General features: G+C 39.3%; 1 protein-coding gene across 1 annotated transcript; it reads left to right on the top strand.

The window, feature by feature from the left end:
• The first annotated feature begins 1,330 nt into the window (after positions 1-1,330).
• On the top strand, positions 1,331-19,938 carry LOC120223791 (zinc finger protein 33B-like). Its single transcript, XM_039222024.1, is given in 8 exon segments — positions 1,331-1,408; positions 2,021-2,152; positions 3,456-3,591; positions 10,740-10,884; positions 11,159-11,254; positions 17,199-19,438; positions 19,440-19,489; positions 19,491-19,938. Coding segments are annotated over 6 exon segments (2,670 nt in total). The 5' UTR covers positions 1,331-1,408; positions 2,021-2,152; positions 3,456-3,510; the 3' UTR covers positions 19,549-19,938.
• The last annotated feature ends 773 nt before the right edge of the window (positions 19,939-20,711 follow it).

Below are 20,711 nucleotides of genomic sequence, written 5' to 3'. Positions count from 1 at the left end.
AATGTTGCCACAGAATATTGGATCTTTCAGTGAAAGGAACGGTTTCCATTTCTTCAAGTAATATTAATGTCACAGAGGAAGGAATATGTTTGTGTAGACAAATAGAGAAGTTTTATTTTTTTCTTTTGAGAAATTTTCTTTTGGACTGTCGATTTTCTGATTTATCTATTTACTTTTATTGCTTTCATGATTTTGAAGAACTAGCTTGCTTGGTCCCGCCTCTGTCCCCTGGGTTTTTATTTCCTGAGAGAATCGCTGATTGTGTCAGATACTATTTTTATAAATATTCTTTTATTGTATTGATGGAATCTATTAAATAGTATTTTAAAAAGCGAAATCGACAAGCAGGTTCTTTTCCCTGACAGCTCTGTGTCTAAATTGCACATTGGCGGCACATAGAACTCAGCTGTAATCCGCAACGGGCTCTGACTGCTTGGGTAAATAGGTCAAGTGCCCCAAACTTCCCACGTGCTGGGAAAAGACTGCATTCTCAGCCAACCTCCAACCGCTGGTCAGGGAATCTGCAGGGAAAGATACTTTCCGACTTGCTGCGCTGACAGTTCCCACTGTCTGGTTCTGCGCATGTCCGGTTCTGCGCATGCCCGGCTCCGCACATGCCTGGTTCCGCGCATGCCTAGTACCGCCTTCTGCCTCGGTGCACACCATCCCAGTTTTGTTTTGTTTTTGTTTTTGTTTTTTTGCCTTCCGTTCTCCTCACTACCCGCTTCGGGGAGTTTCCCGAGCCAACGGGTCTCTAACCTGTTGTGGGGTCAGTGCTGCCTGAACGAGGGAGCGATAGGTGAGCTCGGGACGGTCGGACGAGGGCCGACGGGGGCGCCGTGCGGCGGGCGGGCGGTGCCCGCGCGTGAGGAGGAGGTCCGCGCACCGTCGGACGGCGGGATGGGGACGTCTCCGTCGGCGCTAGAGGTCGGGCAGCCCGCGTGCTCAGTCCCTGCGCGGAGCGGGCGCTGCCGTACGGCGTCCCGTTCCGGAGGCCGCAGGAGGAGGGCGTGTGCGCGTGCACGGCGTGTGCCCGGAGCCGGTGGCCGCGGGAGGACGTGCGCGCGAGCGCGGCGGGGCGGCCGGGGCGGCGGGGCGGACCGCACGCCTGCCCGCGCCGCCTCAGTTCCCGCGCGGCTCCCGTTTCTGCCCTTGTCCTTGCCGGGGTCTGAGCTGCTCTCCACTCGTGCCCTTCGCCGCCTCTTGAGGCCGTTGTTATTACTCAGTCCGGCATTCAGGAAGGATCCTCGAGAGTCCCTTGTCTTTGTCTCATGAATAGAAATAGTTCTTGTTTGTGTCTTTCCTCTTGAAGGTTAGTGACTTACTTAGACTCACAGTTTGTTAGTGGCGAAGACTGGGAGTTGTGTGTCCGGCTGTTAGGAGAGAACTGCCTGCAGCTCCACGTGAGGTGAGGCGCACATTACTTTATAAACCGATCCTTTTGAGAAACGGCAACCGGGATGAGAAATTAAAACGTAGACCTCTCCTTAAAGCTCTGCTCTTTATCGTTTTCTGTGGAATCACTAACCAAAGGATTAGTAACAGGAAGACCTATAAACAGATTAGTCGAGTATTTTTTTTTTAAGTTTGTTTATTATCGAGAGAGAGGGAGAGAGAATCCCACGCAGGTTCCACACTGTCAACGCAGAGCCTGATGTGGGGCTTGATCCCACGAACTCTGAGATGTGACCTGAAGCAAGACTGAGCCGCCCAGGTGTCCCAGGTCCGGCATATTTTTTACAGCAGTTTTGGTGAAGAGCTAATGTTACTTCACTGAGTGTATTGTTTTATGTAAACCATCGTTTTTAGTTTAAAAATGTTTTGTGAGCCTCAAGAGAGGCTTAAACTGTGAAAAAACCCCAGGAAACAAATATTGACAGTTACCCAGTGGAAACGTTCCAGCCAAGCAGCTACTACCTGGTTGGGTTAGAGTCCTGCAGATGGTGCTGTCTGTTCGTGTGCTGTCCTTTGGGAAGGTCAGAGGCACTGACATTCTTCCTGTCTTATTGGGCATGTGTAGTTTTATAGGGCTGGAGAATTCGGGAGCCTCCAGGCTGGCCAGCTCTTTTAGGACGTCGTTCCTCTTGTGACCCAGCACATCACCAGACTTGTCTACACTTTTCCAAGACAGCAGAAAATGAGCAAATCCCAGGTAAGTTGTTCGTTCCCCACTTTATTTTGCAGTGGACTTGGTGAGATTTGTAGGAGTCCCGTAGTAATGGGAAATTGACAATAGGTAGAAATGCACCTTTACAGAAAACAGAAAGTGACAGATCAAGAGCAAGGCTAAGGCCGCTTGTGGATACATACTGATCATTCCCTATCTTAGAGTTTCTAAGCTGACCCACAGGTAACATCCTATTGTTTCTGATAACTGTGGAGAAAGGAAGACACAGTCTTTTGGGTACAGACAGCTTTTTCTCAAGACACAAAGTCTTGGATGGTCTCTTTTTGGATCTTAACGTAGGGACATGTAGTGAATAACCTTCCTGTGGCAGCCCTGAACTGAGTACCTAAAACTGTTCCTCACTAAGAATAAAAGGGTCCGAGAGAGTTCAAATAGTTAATTTAATGATGGTCTTGTTCCATCCTGGTATAAAACCTGATACCTTTAGAGGAACGATGGCCTACATGCTTGTTAACAAAAACTCACCATAACTACTTTAGCCAGGTTGTGTATAGAAGTTGTACAGCAAATGGATCATTGTTAAATTCTCTGGTAAATGTGTCTGAGTTTCTCCGTCAAAGTTATCCCATAGATTTCTGGCTTGGTTTTGAGTACTTCTAAAAACGTAAATTTTCTTACTGTATGTGACAGGCATTTTCTGCCCTCAGTTCACTAGTAATTTGAGATATCTCCATATGTAGTTTATTTTTTAAAATAAATAACTTTTTAAATGTTTTTTATTTATTTTTGAGAGAGAGATAGAGACTGCATGAGCAGGGGAGGGTCAGAAAGAGAGAGAGAGAGACACAGAATTAGAAGTAGGCTTCAGACTCTGAGCCATCAGCACAGAGCCCGATGCGGGGCTTGAACCCACAAACTGAGATCACGACCTGAGCCGAAGTTGGATGCTTAACCAACTGAGCCACCCAGGCTCCCCTAAAATAAATATTTTTTAAAATTTTATTAGAGTGGGGAGAGGGGCAAAAGGAGAGAGAGAAAGAGAATATTTTGAGATTGAGAATATCTTAATCAGGCTACACACTCAGTGTGGATCCTAACCTGGACCTCAGTCTCACAACTGTGATATGACCTAAGCCAAAATCAGGTGTCAAATACTTTACCACCTAGGCACCCCTGTAGTTTGTTTCTTTTAATGTTTGATTTTCCTGATGTATGGCCACACTGTATCCTAAATACTATATTTTATTGTTAGACATCTAGATAATTTCCATTTTTCATTCATATAAATGTTGCTGTGAATATCCTTGACGTTCTCTGATAAATGCAGATGTATCTCCAGACCCTGGAGCATTGGTTCTCAAAGTGAGGATCTTTGGACAGAAATGGCAGCATCACCTCAAAACTTGTTTGAAATGCAGATTGTGATCCACCATCCCAAACCTGCTGGAAGAGAACATTTGGAGGTAAGGCTCAGCAAATCTGTGTTTTTAAGAGGATGTCCATGTGATGGTTATAACACATTAAGTTTAAGAATCACTGCTTCAGTGTCCAGTGATTAATATTTTTGAGTTACAATATATGAAGATATCTCATTTTTCTAGGTAAATTGTTACTCATTAGAAGACTAATTTTCCTACTTCCTCTTCAGATATAAAAATTATTTCTACATTAAAGGGTGAAAAACTTTACTGTTTAGTTTCCGTGGTCTGATTAGTGAGTTTGTGCAACTTTGATAAATTTATTGCTTTTTAGGTTGTTTCATTTTGAGTTTTGTAAGAATTTCCATGTATTTTACATTATTTATTTTTAAAAGCTTATTTTTTTTTTTTATTTTGAGAGAGACATAGCATTTGTGGGGGAGGGACAGAGAGAGAGGGAGACACAGAATCTGAAGCCGACTCCGGCTCTGAGCTATCAGCACAGAGCCCGACGCAGGACTTAAACCCACAAACTGAGATCGTGACCTGAGCTCAACCAAGTGAGCCACCCAGGCACTCCACCAGGCAGAATTCTAATGCATGGAAAGCTTTAAAATTCTGTCTCAGCAGAGATTTAACATGCCAGTATGATATTCCAGGTACTTTTCAAAAGTTGTTAAATTTTCCCAAATCCTGGAATCTTCACAATTAAATGGCAATTTCAAACAGTATACTTTAGGAAATCTCTTTCATTTACAAATCCTGCACCTCTTTCTTTTGAACAGAAGTCACATAGCTTTCAGGAGTAGATTCCTTAATGCCCCTTACCCATTTACCCTATCCCCTCTCCCACAAGCCCTCCAGCAACCCTCTGTTTGTTCTCTATATTTAGGAGTCTATGTTTTGTCCCCCTCCCTGTTTCTATATTATTTTTGCTTCCTTTCCCTTATGTTTCTGTGTTTAGTATCTTAAATTCCTCATATGAATGAAGTCATATGATATTTATCTGACTAATTTCACTTAGCGTATACCCTCCATTTCCATCCACGTAGGTGCAGGTGGCAAGATTTCATTCTTTTTGATTACTGAATAATAGTCCATTGTGTACGTGTGTGTGTGTGTGTGTATGTATATGTTGTGTATATATACACACAATGTGTGTATACATGTATATATATACACACACGTATATATGCATATATACACACACATACACCACATCTTCTTTATCCATGTATCCATCCATGGACATTTGGGCTATTTCCATACTTCAGCTATTGTCAGTAGTGCTCCTATAAGCATTGGGGTGCATGTGCCCCTTCAAAACAGCACACCTGTATCACTTGGATAAATACCTAGTAGTGCAATTACTGGGTCATAGGATAGTTCTATTTTTAATTTTTTGAGGAACCTCCATACTGTTTTCCACAGTGGCTGTACCAGTTTGCATTCCCACCAGCAGTGCAAAAGAGTTCCTCATTCTATGCATCCTCCCCAACATCTGTTTGTTGCCTGAGTTGTTAATGTTAGCCATTCTGACAGTTGTGAAGTGGTGTCTCATTATGGTTTTGATTTGCATTTCCCTGATGATGAGTGATGTTAAGCATTTTTTCTTTTTTTTTTTTTTTTGTAATGTTTTATTTATTTCTGAGAGAGAGAGAGAGACCGCGTGAGCAGGGGAGGGTCAGAGAGAGAGGGAGATACAGAATCTGAAATGGGCTACAGGCTCTGGGCTGGCTATCAGCACAGAGCCCGACGTGGGGCTCGAACCCACAAACCGTGAGATCATGACCTGAGCCGAAGTCAGACACTTAACCGACTGAGCCACCCAGGCGCCCCTGTTAAGCATTTTTTCATGTGTAGTTGGATGTCTTCTTGGAACTAGATGTCTTCTTTGGAGAAGTATCTATTCATGTCTTTTGCCCATTTCTTCACTGGATTATTCATTTTTTGGGTGTTGAGTTTGATAATTTCTTTACACTAAACCTTTATCTGATATGTCATTTGCAGATATCTTCTCCCATTCCATTGGTTGCCTTTTAGTTTTGCTGATTGTTTCCTTCGCTGTGCAGAAGGTTTTTATCTTGATGAGGTGCCAGTAATTCATTTTTGCTTTTGTTTCCCTTGCCTCCAGAGACATGCTGACTAAGAAGTTGCTATAGCTGAGGTTGAAAAGGTTTTTGCCTGCTTTCTCCTTGCAGATTTTGATGGCTTCCTGTCTTACATTTAGGTCTTTCATCCATTTTGAGTTGATTTTTAGGTATTATAGATATATTTTCAATTGTTCTTTTTAATTGCTTGTTACTGGCATGTTATTTTTTATATAATGGCCTTAAATCCAACAATTTTTCTACATTAATTTATTACATCTAATAATTTATCTTTATTTGAATTTTTTTATATATCCACATGTATAATCTGGGTTTAGTGACACTGTTGCTTACTTTTTTAAATTCATGAAACCTTTTTTTCTTTATTGCCCTCTTAGGTCCTCCGATATATAATACTCAATAGAAGAAAAGAGTATATTTCCTTGCCTTTATTCTCTTCTCAAAGGGGAAGTTTTCCTCTCAATATGTGATTTTTACTGTGGGTTTTTTTTTTTTTTTCATTTTTTTACCACATCAAGGATGTCCAATTCTATTCCTAGTTATCTAAGCTTTTTCTTTGTTTCATGATTGCTGGTATATCAGGAATTATTTGGAGTCAAATATATCTCTTGAACGGGGAATTCTAATCATGTGCCTGGGTACTATGTTAACTAAGTTTTCTGGATTAGCTGATGCAGTCCTACAACCCCTTTATGTCGTCGGTACTGATATTACACAAGCCAAAAAAGATTTACATTCAGGATCTATATAGAATAGTTTGTTTGAGGAATATGCAGTTTGAGAAGGGGACAGATTTGAGATCTCTTGAGTCCAGGTGCCTCTTCTGGCAGTTTGCTACTTGACATCAGTGAGAACTGATTGCTAGAAATGGTACTGGAAGTCTTCTCAGTGGTTCATTAGGTGCCTACTGGTTTTGGAAATGACTCAGGAAGATCTTTGTGTGCTGCTGATTTTATCATCTTGCTCCAGCTCACTTCTTCTTAAACTTCTCTTAGGTCTCAGTGTACTCTCCCACTTCAGATATGTAAGGAGCCTCAGCCTTTATACTCACAATATGTCACTGCATCAACAGATAGAAACATTTTATTTACATGTTATTTGTTGGTAACTTAAAACGTCACAGCGTCAGACTTGTTTCCTTCAGAAGCTGTACTTGTCCTGTTTCAGAGGCCTACAGCCGCTGGCTGTGGATTTACTGCCCACTAGTTAGTGCTGCTTTCATACGTTCATTCCCTGTTTCTTCTTCCTCCTTATTTGGATTCTGGCTGGCTTTGTTGTTGACTCTCTGCTGTATGACAGAGACAGGAAAGTGTGTAAGATGTAGTCATCAAAACTATACATTCCTTAAAAAAAAAAAAAAAAGCATATGCATACATTCTAGTAACCACTGACCAAATAAAAGTATTTGATGTTTTTCCACTGCCTCTCAAGGGTCCCTTATGACCTCTCCAACCTTTATCAACATTCTCCCTTCCTCTAAGGTAGGTGCTGTTCTATGATTATTGGTTAATGTTGGCTGTTACTGAAAATCAGAGGTAGAGAATTCGTGCATATGTTGTTACAGCAGGCTTCTTTCATTCTGTATAGGCATACTTCGGAGATAGTGTGAGTTTGGTTCCAGATCACTGCAATAAAGCAAGTTAAATGAATTGTTTGGTTTCCCACTGCATATAAAAGTTATGTTTTTACTATACTTTAGGGGCACTTGGGTGGCTCAGTAGGTTAAGTGTCCGACTCTTGTTTTCCGCTCAGGTCACGATCTCACAGCTGTGAGTTCCAGCCCTGTGTCAGGCTCTGTGCTGGGTGTGGTGCCGCTTAAGATTCTCTCTCTCCCTCTGCCCCTACCCTGTGCACACACGGGTGCTCAGTCTCTCTCTCAAAAAAAAAAAAAGTAGTATACTATAGTCTATTAAGTGTATAATAGTATTATATATAAAAATAAAAAACACCTACATATTTTAATTAAAAGATACCTTATTGGTATAACATGCTAACCATCCTCTGAGCTTTTGGTGCGCTGTCATCATTGATCGCAGATTACCACAGCAAATATAATGAGAAAGTTAGAAATATTGTAAGAATTACCAAAATATGATGCAGAAACCAAAGTGAGCAAACGCTGTTGGAAGAATAGCACTGATAGACTTGCCTCATGCAAGGTTGCCATAGATCTTCAGTTGTAAAAACTGCAGTGTCTGGAAAATACGACAAAGCGACAAAAGGAAGTATGTTCGTGTGTGTTAGGTTTGTCAGTGCTGCTGCACCTCCCGGGGGGTTCACACTTTGTATTGCTGCAGAGGGTTCCACTGTGTTAAAGTATTCTACTTACCTGTTCTTCTCTTTATATCTACTAGCTCTTTAGTTACACCAGTTTGTATCTTTTTATTCTGTATATTACAATATGCATCTGTGATCTTGTGGTAAATAGTAAGAAGTAGATTTTGGTCTTCATCCAAGATTCCTGGCACATAGCTCCTAAAGCTCTTATAATACCCAAACTGTGAAGAGTGATAAGTGATAAGATGGATTTTACTTTTTTGTGTGTCATAGATTCCAAAAGACATGACTTGTTGCTTTAAATTCCAGTTTCCATTTTCTTTTCTTTAACCTGCAGTTTTGTGTTGCCATCAGGTATCATTTTCCACAAATACAGTATTTCTCATTTGTGTGTGCTGTTAATGTTTTCAGTCTTTATGTGGCAAATATATTCATTTAGAAGGATTTTTTGTTGGGTTTAGATTTTCTGATGTTTTTCTTAGCTCTTTAAATTGGCATTCCATTTTGAGTTTCTCATCTGTCAATTACCTGTTCAGATGTGTTGCTCACTGTCCTCTGCCCTTCTGTAGTTTCTGTTGACCTCTTTGTGGTCAGTTGTTACTGAAATGTTCTGCCTTTTTTTCCTCACTAATTTATAAAATGATATTTTTATAATATTGTGCCTTCCTATACAGAAATTTGTTTATCCTTCCATCTTATTTGGGTCATTTTCATTTTCCTTTATCACATTATTATTTCCTTATAGAGATTTGTGTATTTTTCATGCTATTGTTAATTGTACCTTTAAAAACATATAGTTTTCTGATATTTTAATTGAACTTCTATCCAGTTTCAGAAACTTTAATTTAGGATATTAATATTTGTATTTTCTCTGTACATGATTGTTTTGCTGTATTCTAAGAGCTTTAGAAAAAAGTTGAATAAAATTGGAGATAGCACGCATCCTTCTCTCAAAGCTACTTTTCAGTTGTGTTACCTGTGTAACCATTAAGTGGATATTTGTGTGGTATGTAAAAGTCTAGTATCATGTTGAGGAAATTCCTTTCTAGTTTGCTAAGAGTTTTTGTTAATCATGCTTTTGTTTATCTAATCTGATCATATCATCATCTTTTTGTTTTTAAAACCATTCATTCTTATTTTTTTTCCACTTCAGGAAATTCCCTAATAGCCTCTTCTTTCTCTGTAAGCCAGTTAAAAACTGATTTTTCCTCATCTTGCATTCTTGATTATTTTCAGTCTCTTCTCTGAGAGCTTCTGATTTATTCTTGGTGACTTAGTATTCACCAAATCCTTATTTTAAATCTGGACCTGCAGTTCTATGTTTCACAGTTAAGATACAGCTTGTGAAAATACAGTATCTAATTTATTTTCTCCTTATTTTCCTTGCTTATTTTGTGACACTCGTGTTCTACAGCTGCACATACCCTGAGGAAACTTCCCCTTTCTGCCGGTGAATTGGTGACTGTGTTCAGTTGTGTCTGTCTCCTTTTATCAGTGCCCTATTTGCTTCACTGTTTTTGCTGTAGTAGTTTATGAAAGTGGTGTTTTTTCCTTTAACTTTCCCTTCCGTTTTTTGAGAGAATTGGTTCTATAAATAAAAACCTGGCCACCTCATTATACTATATATTCACATCTGTTCTTTGGCTCCCCTTTCTTCAAAACAGCCCTGAAGTACAGTCATGCAATCTAAATGATATCCACAATATTCCAATTAGACATCTTCTGTCTTCTACAGAAATTTGTAGTATAACAGTTCCAAAATCTTTTCCTTCTAATTTTGTACACATCCCAGATACTGTCTTTGAATTGAAGAGTTAGAACCTAGAAATTGTATTGCGGTGAAATAAAGTATTAAGCTGTCATTTACTTTTAAAATGGAGAGAGAATAAGGGCTGCCTAGGTGGCTGGGTTTGTTAAGCACCCAGCTTTGGCTCAGATTGCAATCTTGTGGTTTGTGAGTTTGAACGCTGCGTTGGGCTCTGTGCTGAGAGCTCAGAGCCTGGAGCCTGCTTCTGATTCTGTGTCTCCCTCTCTATGTTCCTCCCCTCGCTCACATTCTTTCTCTCAAAAATAAATAAGCCTAAAAAAATAAAAAATAAAATGGAGAATAAAATTAAAATTTGCAACAAAATGTATTGATAGCATATTTCTGTAATACATGAATACAAACTTCTATAGCGCTCAAAAATATTCTTTAAGGTAGAAAGTGATCACACACTGTGGAGACTTCATCTAAAATCACTCTATGATCTATTCCATGAATTCCATTATGGCCCTTTCTGTCATCGCAGATCTAGGCTGAATTCTCAACTTTTCCTCTGTTGTTTGCCCTCTTCTCATTTCCCGAATATGTTAGAGGAGCCTCATCTTTGCTTGCACCTTGTACTACGGCCCCCTGTTCGTGAGAGCACCAGGTTACTGTTATCCATCAGTCATTCTTCAGTGAGGCTCAAAAGAGAACTTATTTTGCTCATTTATTTTAGTCTGTCTTGTGCATACTTCACTTTAGCAATTGTATCTTGTTACTGCATGTTTTCTTATCAGGTTGTCTGCTACTAGAATACAAGAATATTTTCATTAGGCTTAGCATTTCTCAGAATCGGAATAGTTCCAGATACATTGTGGGATTTGATCATTTTTTACATTAATAATACCTTGAAGCAATGGCATGATATTTCTGTTGGATTTCTTGTCTTCCCTCAAAGCCGAAAGCCAGACAAACCCTCTGCAAACTATTTTGGTAATCATGAGAAGGATTGGTTCCCATACAGCTTTTTCCATGTCACCCAATTCTGAACATTTCAGATTAAACAGACATCGCAGGGATCAGTATCATTTAAGGATGTGACCGTGGGCTTCACCCAGGAGGAGTGGCAGTGCCTGGACTCAAGTCAGAGGTCCCTGTACAGGGACGTGATGCTGGAGAACTACAGCCACCTTGTCTCCGTGGGTAAGGGCTGTTTTTATGTAATTTCAAGTAGTGTGTTGTAGTTGTGTTAATTATGAGGCATATAGGCTCTGTGTCACGTTGAATGATATTTAAGATTGGTTTCAGGAATCAGTGGTGATTGATCACTTTTAGGCCCCAGGAAGATATTTGTGTTCACCTCTCCGGGGGAATGTTCAGTGGCATGTTGACGGAGCAGCTCCAGCTGCTTCCTCTTCTTTCAGAGGCCCTGAGTCTAGGCCACCTGGTCTGAATCCTAAATTATTCACTTTGACAGGGTATTGTGCTGCCAAACCGGGGGTGATCTTCAGGCTGGAGCAAGGAGAGGAGCCATGGGTATTGGAGGAAGAATTTCCAAGCAGGAGCTTCCCAGGTGAGTTGAAATTTACCGCACAAATGAACATCAGGACGTTTTTTTATCTTCCCACGATTAACCCAGGGATTGACAACTTTGGAATGATTTTTCAAGAATATCTCTTTAGAAGTCCTAATCCTTGGAAGTGACTGAGAATCCTGGTTTTGAACCGAACCTCCAGATTCTGCTGTCAGCAAAAATGTTCTCCTTTTTGATTTACGTTTTTTAATATTCACCTTTCTTACATTTGTCAACAGACCAATCTTTGCCTTATTTCTCTTTGCTGTAATCTGTGTTTCTCAAAGCATTTTCAGCTGCCAGCCACACCTCCTTTGCTCTTCATTCCAGCTGTTACCTGGGATTCTTTCATACACTCATTTTTTGACTCAAATAATTTTTGAGTGCTTGCTGTGGTTTTTTTTTTAATTTTTTAATGTTTTTTATTTATTTCTGAGAGAGAGAGAGTGTAAGCAGGGAGGGTCAGAGAGAGGGAGACACAGAATCCAAAGCAAGCCCCAGGCTCTGTGCTAGCTGTCAGCACAGAGCCCGACGTGGGGCTTGAACCCACGAACCGTGAGATCATGACCTGAGCCAAAGTCAGATGCTTAACCCAGGCGCCCTGAGGGCTTGCTGTTGTTTAGATGACACAGTAGTGAGGGGTGTCTGGCTGGCTCAGTTAGTTAAGCATCCGACTTTAGCTCAGGTCATGTGACCTTGCTATCTTTTAGTTCAAGTCCTATGTTGGGCTCTGTGCTGACAGCTCAGTGCCTGGAGCCTGCTTCGGATTCTATGTCTCCCTCTCTCTCTGCCCCTTCCCTACTCATGCTCTCTCTCTGTCTCTAAAAAATGAATAAACGTTAAAAAAACTTTTTTAATTAAAAAAAATGCCATAATAGTGAAAGAAATAATGTGTAGTGACTTTATATAAGTAGCACTGGTGGCCAAGAGATATGTGAAAACATGGTCAATGTCACTAATATCAGGGAGATGCAAATCAGGTCCACACATCACACCATGTAGAATGGCTAGCACCAAGAACCCAAGAGATAACAAGTGTTGGCAAGGATGTGGAGAAAAGGGATCTCTTGTGCACTGTCAGTGGTGGTGATGTAAATTGATTCAGCTACTCTGGAAAAGGGTGTGGAGATTCCTCAAAAAGCTATAGAATTGTCCTATGATCCGGCAGTTCCAGTTGGGAACATACCCCAAAGAAAATGGAAATGGGACATCGAAGAGAATATACACATTCATGTTTGTCACGGTATTATTCACAATGGCCAGATCTGGAAACGACCTAAGTGCTCGTCAGTGCATAAATAGATAAAGAAAGAAAATAGTATTATTTATTCAGTCATGAGAAAGGACATCCTGCCACTTTCAGTTAAAGACAATACCATATGGTGTCACTTGTATCTGGAATCTGGAAAAGCCAAACTAGTTATAACAGAGGCTCACGTGGCGGTTTCCAGGGGATGAGGGTGTGGGAAAGGAGAGATGGTCCAAAATCGGAACTAGTACTAAATAAGCCCTAGAGATGAAAGATAGCATATAAAGAATGCAGACAATATCGTATTGTAATAATCGCACTTGCTGAGACACCAGAACTGAATCATTCCAGTCACTAATAAGACATGGGAGTTGTGTAACATAATAAAGATGCTCATTATTGCTACAGTAGCAGTCATAATATAGTATATAAAGGAATCCCGTTAACATGTACACCTTAAATTTATACCGTTATATGTCAATTACAAATTTAAAAAGTAACGCTAAAAACAGATACTTCGTGTATTAAAGCTGTATAAGCTTTAATATATAATTTGTAAATAAGGCTCATATAATTATGTGGGAGGTATTCTCTTCTAATTTTGCAGGAGTATTTGAGTAATTAATAGTAATTATTATTTAAATGAGTTTAAAAATACAGCTGTGAAACCACCTGGACCTGGGCTTTATGGGAAGTTTTAAAATGACTACATTGTGTTTACTTCTTATACTTTTTTTCAGATAGCTTATTTCTGCTTGAGATAGTTATATTTTTTCATATTCTAAGAATTTTATTTTTAGCAAAGTTATCATATTACTTGGTATAGAGTTCAAAACATTCACTTACAATTTTGTTTTTGTAATGTAGAAAACATGCCAGGTTTGTAATGTTAGTACTTCCTGTCCCTAGTGTGTGTACTATTTTTGTTCCACAACTTCAGTAATTTGTTTTTTTAGAAACGTTTATTTATTTATTTTTATGAGAGTGAACAGGGGAGGGGCAGAGAATGAGACAGAGACCGAGAATCTCAAGCAGCTCCATGCTGCCAGCGCAGAGCCCAACACATGGCTCCATCCCATGAGTCATGAGATCATGACCTGAGCCAAAATCAGGAGTCAAATGTTCAACCAACTGAGCCACCCAGATGCCCCATAACATCAGTAATTTGACTGTTATGTCTCTTATTTTCATGTCAATCTAAATACAGTTCAGTCCGGTTTATTGATAGTTTATTAATTTTTACTCTTCTCTCATTTCCCATCTTTGCTTACTTAGGATTTGTATTCCTTTTTTTTTCCCCCATTTTTCTCAGGTATACATGGCAGGCTATTGATTTGGGATCATTCTTTTTAAATATGATTAGTGCAGGATAAATTGTCATCTAAGTTCTATTTTCTGTGTGTCTGATATGTTTTGGTATATTTGGTTTTCATTTTTACTGAAAGTGTTTTCTTAGTTTCCTGGATATTTTTTCCCTTGATTTCATTCAGAGATGTGTTAATATTTAATCTTCTGTTTGTGAATTTTCAAAATTCCTTTAAATGATTGATTTATAATTTCCTTCCATTTTGGTGGGAGAAACTTAAAATCTCTTCTGGGGATCCTTTCACGTGTACTTCTGGAGAATGTGTTTTCCTCTCTTTTCGAGTGGATTATCTTATATATATTTGTTAGTCTGGTTACTTGATAGTGTTATTTTTATCTTTTTTTTCCCCTTATTTGTATTCTCTCAATTGTTTTATCCATTACTTAAAGTGGGACATTAAAGTCTCTAATTATTGTTGATGTGTGTGTAGTTTTGCTTTGAATTCTGTCAGTATTTGCTTGAGACTCATCATAGCGTATAATTCCTTATGTGTCCTTAATGATGGATTGTTTTCGTCATATTATGTCCCACTTTTATCTCTATTATGTGTTAAAATGTATTTCGTCTGATATTAGTATAGCCTCTCCAGTCTTATTGATGCTATATACTTGATAGATATGTCTCTGCTTTTAAAATTTTCTACTTATTTGTGCCTTTGAATTTAGCATGTCTTTTGTAGACAGCAGGTGTTTGGATTTACATATTTTCTACAACCTGACAATTAATGCTTTTTGATTGGATTTCTAAATCTATTCCCAGTTCTCTGTTATTAATAGGGCTGGATTTACTCTTGCCATTTTATGTTGTAACCTTTATCTGCCTTCTGCCTTTTTGAACCTATAGTTCTTTTCTATTACTGACTTCTTTTTGATTAGGTGAATATGTTTTAGCATAATATTTTGATTTCTACAGTGACCTTTTCACTTAATCATTTTCCTGATGGTTGTCATAAAATGTATCTACTAAATTCACCCTATCAGACTCTACTTCAGATTTATACTCCATTACCTACAGTGAAAAATAGAAAGGTTCCTCATATATAATTCTATTTCACTACTCTAATTTTGTGATATTACATTTGTACATAGAAGATCTGTATATGTTTAAATTCCAACAGTACATTGTTGAATTACTAATTTATATAATATGATGTCTTAGAAATTTTTTTTAATGCTTATATACTTTTGAGACAGAGCATGAGCAGTGGATGAGCAGAGAGAAACGGAGACACAGAATGTGAAGCAGACTTGAGTGTGCAAGCTGTTAGCAAAGAGCCGAAGTCAGACACTCAACCAACTGAGCCACCCAGGCGCTGATGATTTAATGTTTGTTAAAGAAAGTGAGAGGAGAAAGAATAGCAAGTGTCTCTTTGTGGAGTTTGTTATATGAACTTTCTTATTCACCATTTCTGCTTCATTTCATTTGCTACTTCATTTCATTTCCTTATTTAACCATCCAATTAATGTTTTTTTCCTTTTAGTGACCTTTAGATTATTCGATGCCTCTCTATGAACTTATTCTTATTTCTTCCCTTTTTAGTAGCATTATTTCTGTTTCACCGGAATATATAACATTTATATATTACTCTTGTATTCTTGTTCTTAACTTTCTTTTGGTCTTAGACCTACACTGCTCAGCTTTTCTGCCAGTGTTTCTTATCAAATCTTGGTTGCTTGAAGTTTGTCCTCTTCCTAGGGATTCCATCATTACATTATTACCTGATTTCTTGCATATCTAATATGATTGGCCTATTCCAGTAGCCTGGATACTTTTAAAGGATCATGCAGCTGGATATGAAACACTTAATTCTTTGTTTTTTCTTGAAAATGTTGCTCCACCGAGCCTCACTTTGTTTATTGGTGGCAGAGTCTCTTGCCATATCTGCATTTTTGTCTGCTTATTGAGACTTAATCTTTTTGCCCTGAGGAGATTTCTTCATTTTTAAGGTTTAGTAGTTTTATTACAGCACATCTTAAGAGAGGACTATTCCAGGAAGCTTTCCTGGGGTCATGCTGGTCCTTAAACATGTGGGTCAGGTCTTCTTTTACTTCTGGGCAATTTTCTGAGATTACAGTTTTTAATAGTGTATTCAGTTGCTTTCATTTTTCTCTTTCTTTTCTGCTATGTTGTCATGCTTTTTTCCCATGCTGTTTATTAAAATTTCATTCAGGTGTCTTTTCTCTTTGTGTGCTCTTTTAGCCTGCCTGGACTGCTCTAACAAACACCGCAGAAACTAACTTTCTCACAGGTCTGGAGGCTATAAGGCCAAGATGAAGGTGCCTGCAGGGTGCTTCTGGTGAACCCTCTCTCTTCAGCTTGCAGACAGCACCTTCTGGCTGTTTCCTCACATGGTTTTTTTCTGCACGCAGGGAGAGCCGGCAGGTGCTGGTGTCTCTTCTGCTTCTGATATGGGTGTGTTTCCTATCCGATTAGTGCTACACCCTGATGATGTGATTTAACCTTAATTAACCTCCTTAAAAGCTCTGTCTCCAGATGCAGCAACATTGGTGATTAGGGCTTCAACATATGAATTTGGGAGGGGGACAGTCCAGCTCATGAGAAAGTTCTTATAATTTGAGTTGTGTTCTAAGATCACTCTGGCCTTTTTACAGTTGTATTCCTCACCCTGATCAGCCTTCGCCTCTGGAGGTCTCGTATCCTATAAACCCTGTCTGTTGGAGTCCTCGGGGGTCTGAGCTGTCATCTGTCAGAACTAAGGTGTCAGCTCTGTATTTTCCCTCTCATGGTGGGACTTCCCCTTTCTGGGAGTGATTCTATTTGCATTAAATTATCTCTAAGCTCTCTGTCTCTTCCTCTACCTGTGGTTGCCACGGGCTCAAACTAACTCTTTCCACGGGTGTGGGCTCTAGATCCCATTTTTTTTCCCTATATTTAAGTGTTTATTTCCTCAGTGGTGATTTGAAGTTAGTAGTGTTTTGTATTCCCTAGTTATGCTGAAGTCATGGGTTCTTGATTGGCAATTTTATTTGCTCTCCTTATATTTATGATTAGAGGTATTAGGAGGATAGATGGAGACGCTCAGAATTTAGTAGCTGCCTTGATTCCTCAGATATCTGAATGCAGGTGTATGCTTGTAATTGTTTCCTTTCTTTTTTCTCCCTGCCAGGCTTTTTGTTTCTTGTTTTCATTTTTGTGTTTTTTATGTCAAACTGACGAAACAGAAAAAATAAGTACTTACAGTTATCTTCTTCCCGGGAGACTAGACAAGAAATCAAAATCTGCTGAAACATAAGGCATTTATATAGATGTTGCATTCCAGAAGAAATGTGTCAGTATTTATGTGTATGGTTCATTTTTCTTATCTTTAGAAGTCTGGGAAACCGATCACCAGAAAGAAAGGAGCCAAGAAAACCAGCGTAAGCCTGTGTGGGAAGTTGCACACATCAGTAACAAAACACTGACCAAGGAGCAAGGTATTCTAATAGGAAAACCATTTAACCTGGACACAAATTCATTTTCTTGCCGAGAAACCCTCTGTCAGTGTGACTCCTGTGGAATGAGTTTCAGCTGTATTTCAGAATTGTGTATCAATAAGAAAAGACATTTAGGAAAACAGAATGATGCCTTTAATGCCTGTGGAAAATTGCTACTCAGTATTAAACATGAGAAAACTCCTACTAGAGAGCAAAGTGAATTTTATAAAAATGGGAAGACTTTCAGTCATGATGAGAGCCCTGTTGGTCATGAGAAGATTCAAAGTACAGAACAAAATTTGGAATATAACATGTATCAAGAAACCTTCTCTAAAAAGGCAGTATTGAGTACATACAAGAGAGAGATGACTGAAGAGGGTGACTCTGAATGTATTGAATATGGGAGAAGTTTTTTTCATAACTCCTCCTTCCAGTTACCTCACATGGATGCTTCCAAGGAAAATCACTGTGGATTTGGTGGTTGTGGGAAGTCTTTATGTGTGAAGTCAGGCCTTTTGAAACCCGATGGAGCACCTACGAAACACTCTGAGTGTCATGAGAGTGGGGATCATTTCAGTGGGGATTCATGTTTTTTACAACTTCAGAAAACTCATAAAGGAGAGAAGCACTTTGAATGTAATGAATGTGGAAAAGCATTTTGGGAGAAGTCCCACCTCACTCGACATCAGCGGATACACACGGGAGAGAAACGCTTTCAGTGTAATGAATGTGGAAAAACTTTCTGGGAGAAATCAAATCTGACGAAACATCAGAGATTACACACAGGGGAGAAGCCTTATGTGTGCAACGAATGTGGGAAAGCCTTCAGCCACAAGTCAGCCCTCACATTACACCAGAGAATTCACACAGGGGAGAAACCCTATCAATGCAATGCATGTGGGAAAACTTTTTACCAGAAGTCAGACCTCACCAAACACCAGAGAACACACACAGGGCTGAAACCCTATGAATGCTATGAATGTGGGAAAACTTTCTGTATGAATTCACACCTTACAGTGCATCAGAGAACTCATACAGGGGAGAAACCATTTGAATGTCCTGACTGTGGGAAGTCTTTCTGTCAGAAGTCACATCTTACACAACATCAGAGAACCCATGTAGGGGATAAGCCCTACAAATGTAATGCATGTGGGAAAACTTTCTACCACAAGTCAGTACTCACCAGGCATCAGATAATTCATACAGGATTGAAACCTTATGAATGTTACGAATGTGGAAAAACCTTCTGCTTGAAGTCTGACCTCACAGTGCATCAGAGAACTCACACAGGGGAGAAACCCTTTGCGTGTCCTGAATGCGGGAAATTCTTTAGCCATAAGTCTACCCTCTCTCAACATTACAGGACACATACAGGGGAGAAACCCTTCGAATGTCATGAATGTGGAAAAATATTCTATAATAAATCGTACCTAACTAAACATAATAGGACACATACAGGGGAGAAACCCTATGAATGTAATGAATGTGGGAAAACTTTCTGCCAGAAGTCTCAGCTCACTCAACACCAGAGAATCCACATAGGAGAGAAACCCTATGAGTGTAATGAATGTGGAAAGGCTTTCTGTCATAAGTCAGCTCTAATTGTGCACCAGAGAACTCATACAAAAGAAAAGCCCTATAAATGTAATGAATGTGGGAAATCTTTCTGTGTGAAGTCAGGACTAACTTTACACCAGAGAAAACACACAGGGGAGAAACCCTATGAATGTAACGAATGTGGAAGGGCTTTCTGTGATAAGTCAGCTCTAATTGTGCACCAGAGAACTCACACAGGGGAAAAGCCCTATAAATGTAATGAGTGTGGGAAATCTTTCTGTGTCAGATCAGGACTTATTGTACATCTGAGAAAACACACAGGGGAGAAACCTTATGAGTGTAACGAATGTGGGAAATCCTTCAGTCACAAATCTTCCCTCACAGTGCATTATAGAGCTCACACAGGGGAGAAATCTTGTCAGTGTAATGAATGTGGGAAAATATTTTACCGTAAATCAGACCTTGCTAAACATCAGAGGTCACACACAGGCGAGAAGCCCTATGAATGTAACACATGTGGAAAAACTTTCTCTCAAAAGTCAAACCTCATTGTACATCAGAGAACCCACACAGGAGAAAAACCTGATAATTGCAGTGGGTGTTAGGAATGTTGTGGCTGAACAGCCGCTTCGCTTCTGAGCACTCACTCTGTGGGGGAACCAGTGGTGACATCCTGAATGTTGAGTAACCTTTGTCCACAAACTGGCCTTATTTTACCCAAAGTAGACTGCAACACACACAGGACAGTCTTGTTAGGTAATATTCCGTTCAATGTTCTCTAGTAAATGTGGGCATAAATCCTTGCAGATTTCTTGATTCTTTGTAAGGGTTTTTTTTTTTTTTTAAGCAAAAATACAAACTAGGTTATTTCAGAATTTCTATTGAGAAATCTTTCAATTGAGACCTACAGCTTGAGTATTGTCTTTAGAAGTAATATTACATTGGAAATTGTCTTGTGGCTTTGATGCCATATTTGTCTTCAGGAAATGAGAAGTTGTATTTCAGGTGAGTATTGCGCAGTGTACAAACAAACAATAATAGTAAACTGAGAGAATAAGCTTAAAAGAAGTTCCAGTAATACATAGAATTCTCATGTGCCCTTCTCCGAGCTTCCTGTAAAGATATCTTACATAACCAATGTATATTCTCAAGCAAAAATGTGGACCGTACCATACTGCTGAGTCACATACAGTCATTCACAGTTCAGCAGTTTTTACATGTGAAGTTTACAAAATGTTGTCACTTATAGTGTGAGTACCCATCAACACAGGCTACAAAATCAAAAAGGAATCTCTGATCTGTATTGCATTAGGATTACAAAGGAATCAGGATTTCACACAGGAGGTTTCCTTGTGTTAATAACCATACCCTTTCTGCAACCCTAATCCTGGCAACTCATGTGAATATGAAGCTTTTAAAAAGCAGAGATAAATGAGTAATTAGGGCAACACCGTTAAATGCTTATGTGACATATCCCTTAAGTTTACAGGACCCTGTATCTACAAATGGTGCCTTCTGTAAACTATGTCTGTTCCATATGCATAGTGGAAGTTAAAGAATTGTGAATCGAATGGAGACAGTTCTAGTTCAGTGGTTGTTACAGTATCAGGCACATCTTCCATGTATGTAGGGGCCTGGAGGAACCTCTGGAAGTAGGCCCACAAAGCTAATATGTAACCATTTAAAATACATAAAATAACAAAATGGAAAATAAAATGTGTTCTGTGCAGAGGGTTATCTAGTCCATACTCTCATTTTCCCTTTTCAAGCCATGGCGTGCCTTGAGTGTACATGTGAATCCTCCATCCCTCATCCTCAGTTTTGTACCAACCACTGTAAGTAACTGCCTCT

Source organism: Hyaena hyaena, unplaced genomic scaffold, assembly GCF_003009895.1.
Source record: "Hyaena hyaena isolate Hyena2069 unplaced genomic scaffold, ASM300989v1 scaffold_1038, whole genome shotgun sequence".
Lineage (NCBI taxonomy): Eukaryota > Metazoa > Chordata > Mammalia > Carnivora > Hyaenidae > Hyaena > Hyaena hyaena.
Note: the sequence above shows the minus strand (reverse complement) of the source record. Positions and strands in the feature narration are given on the sequence as shown.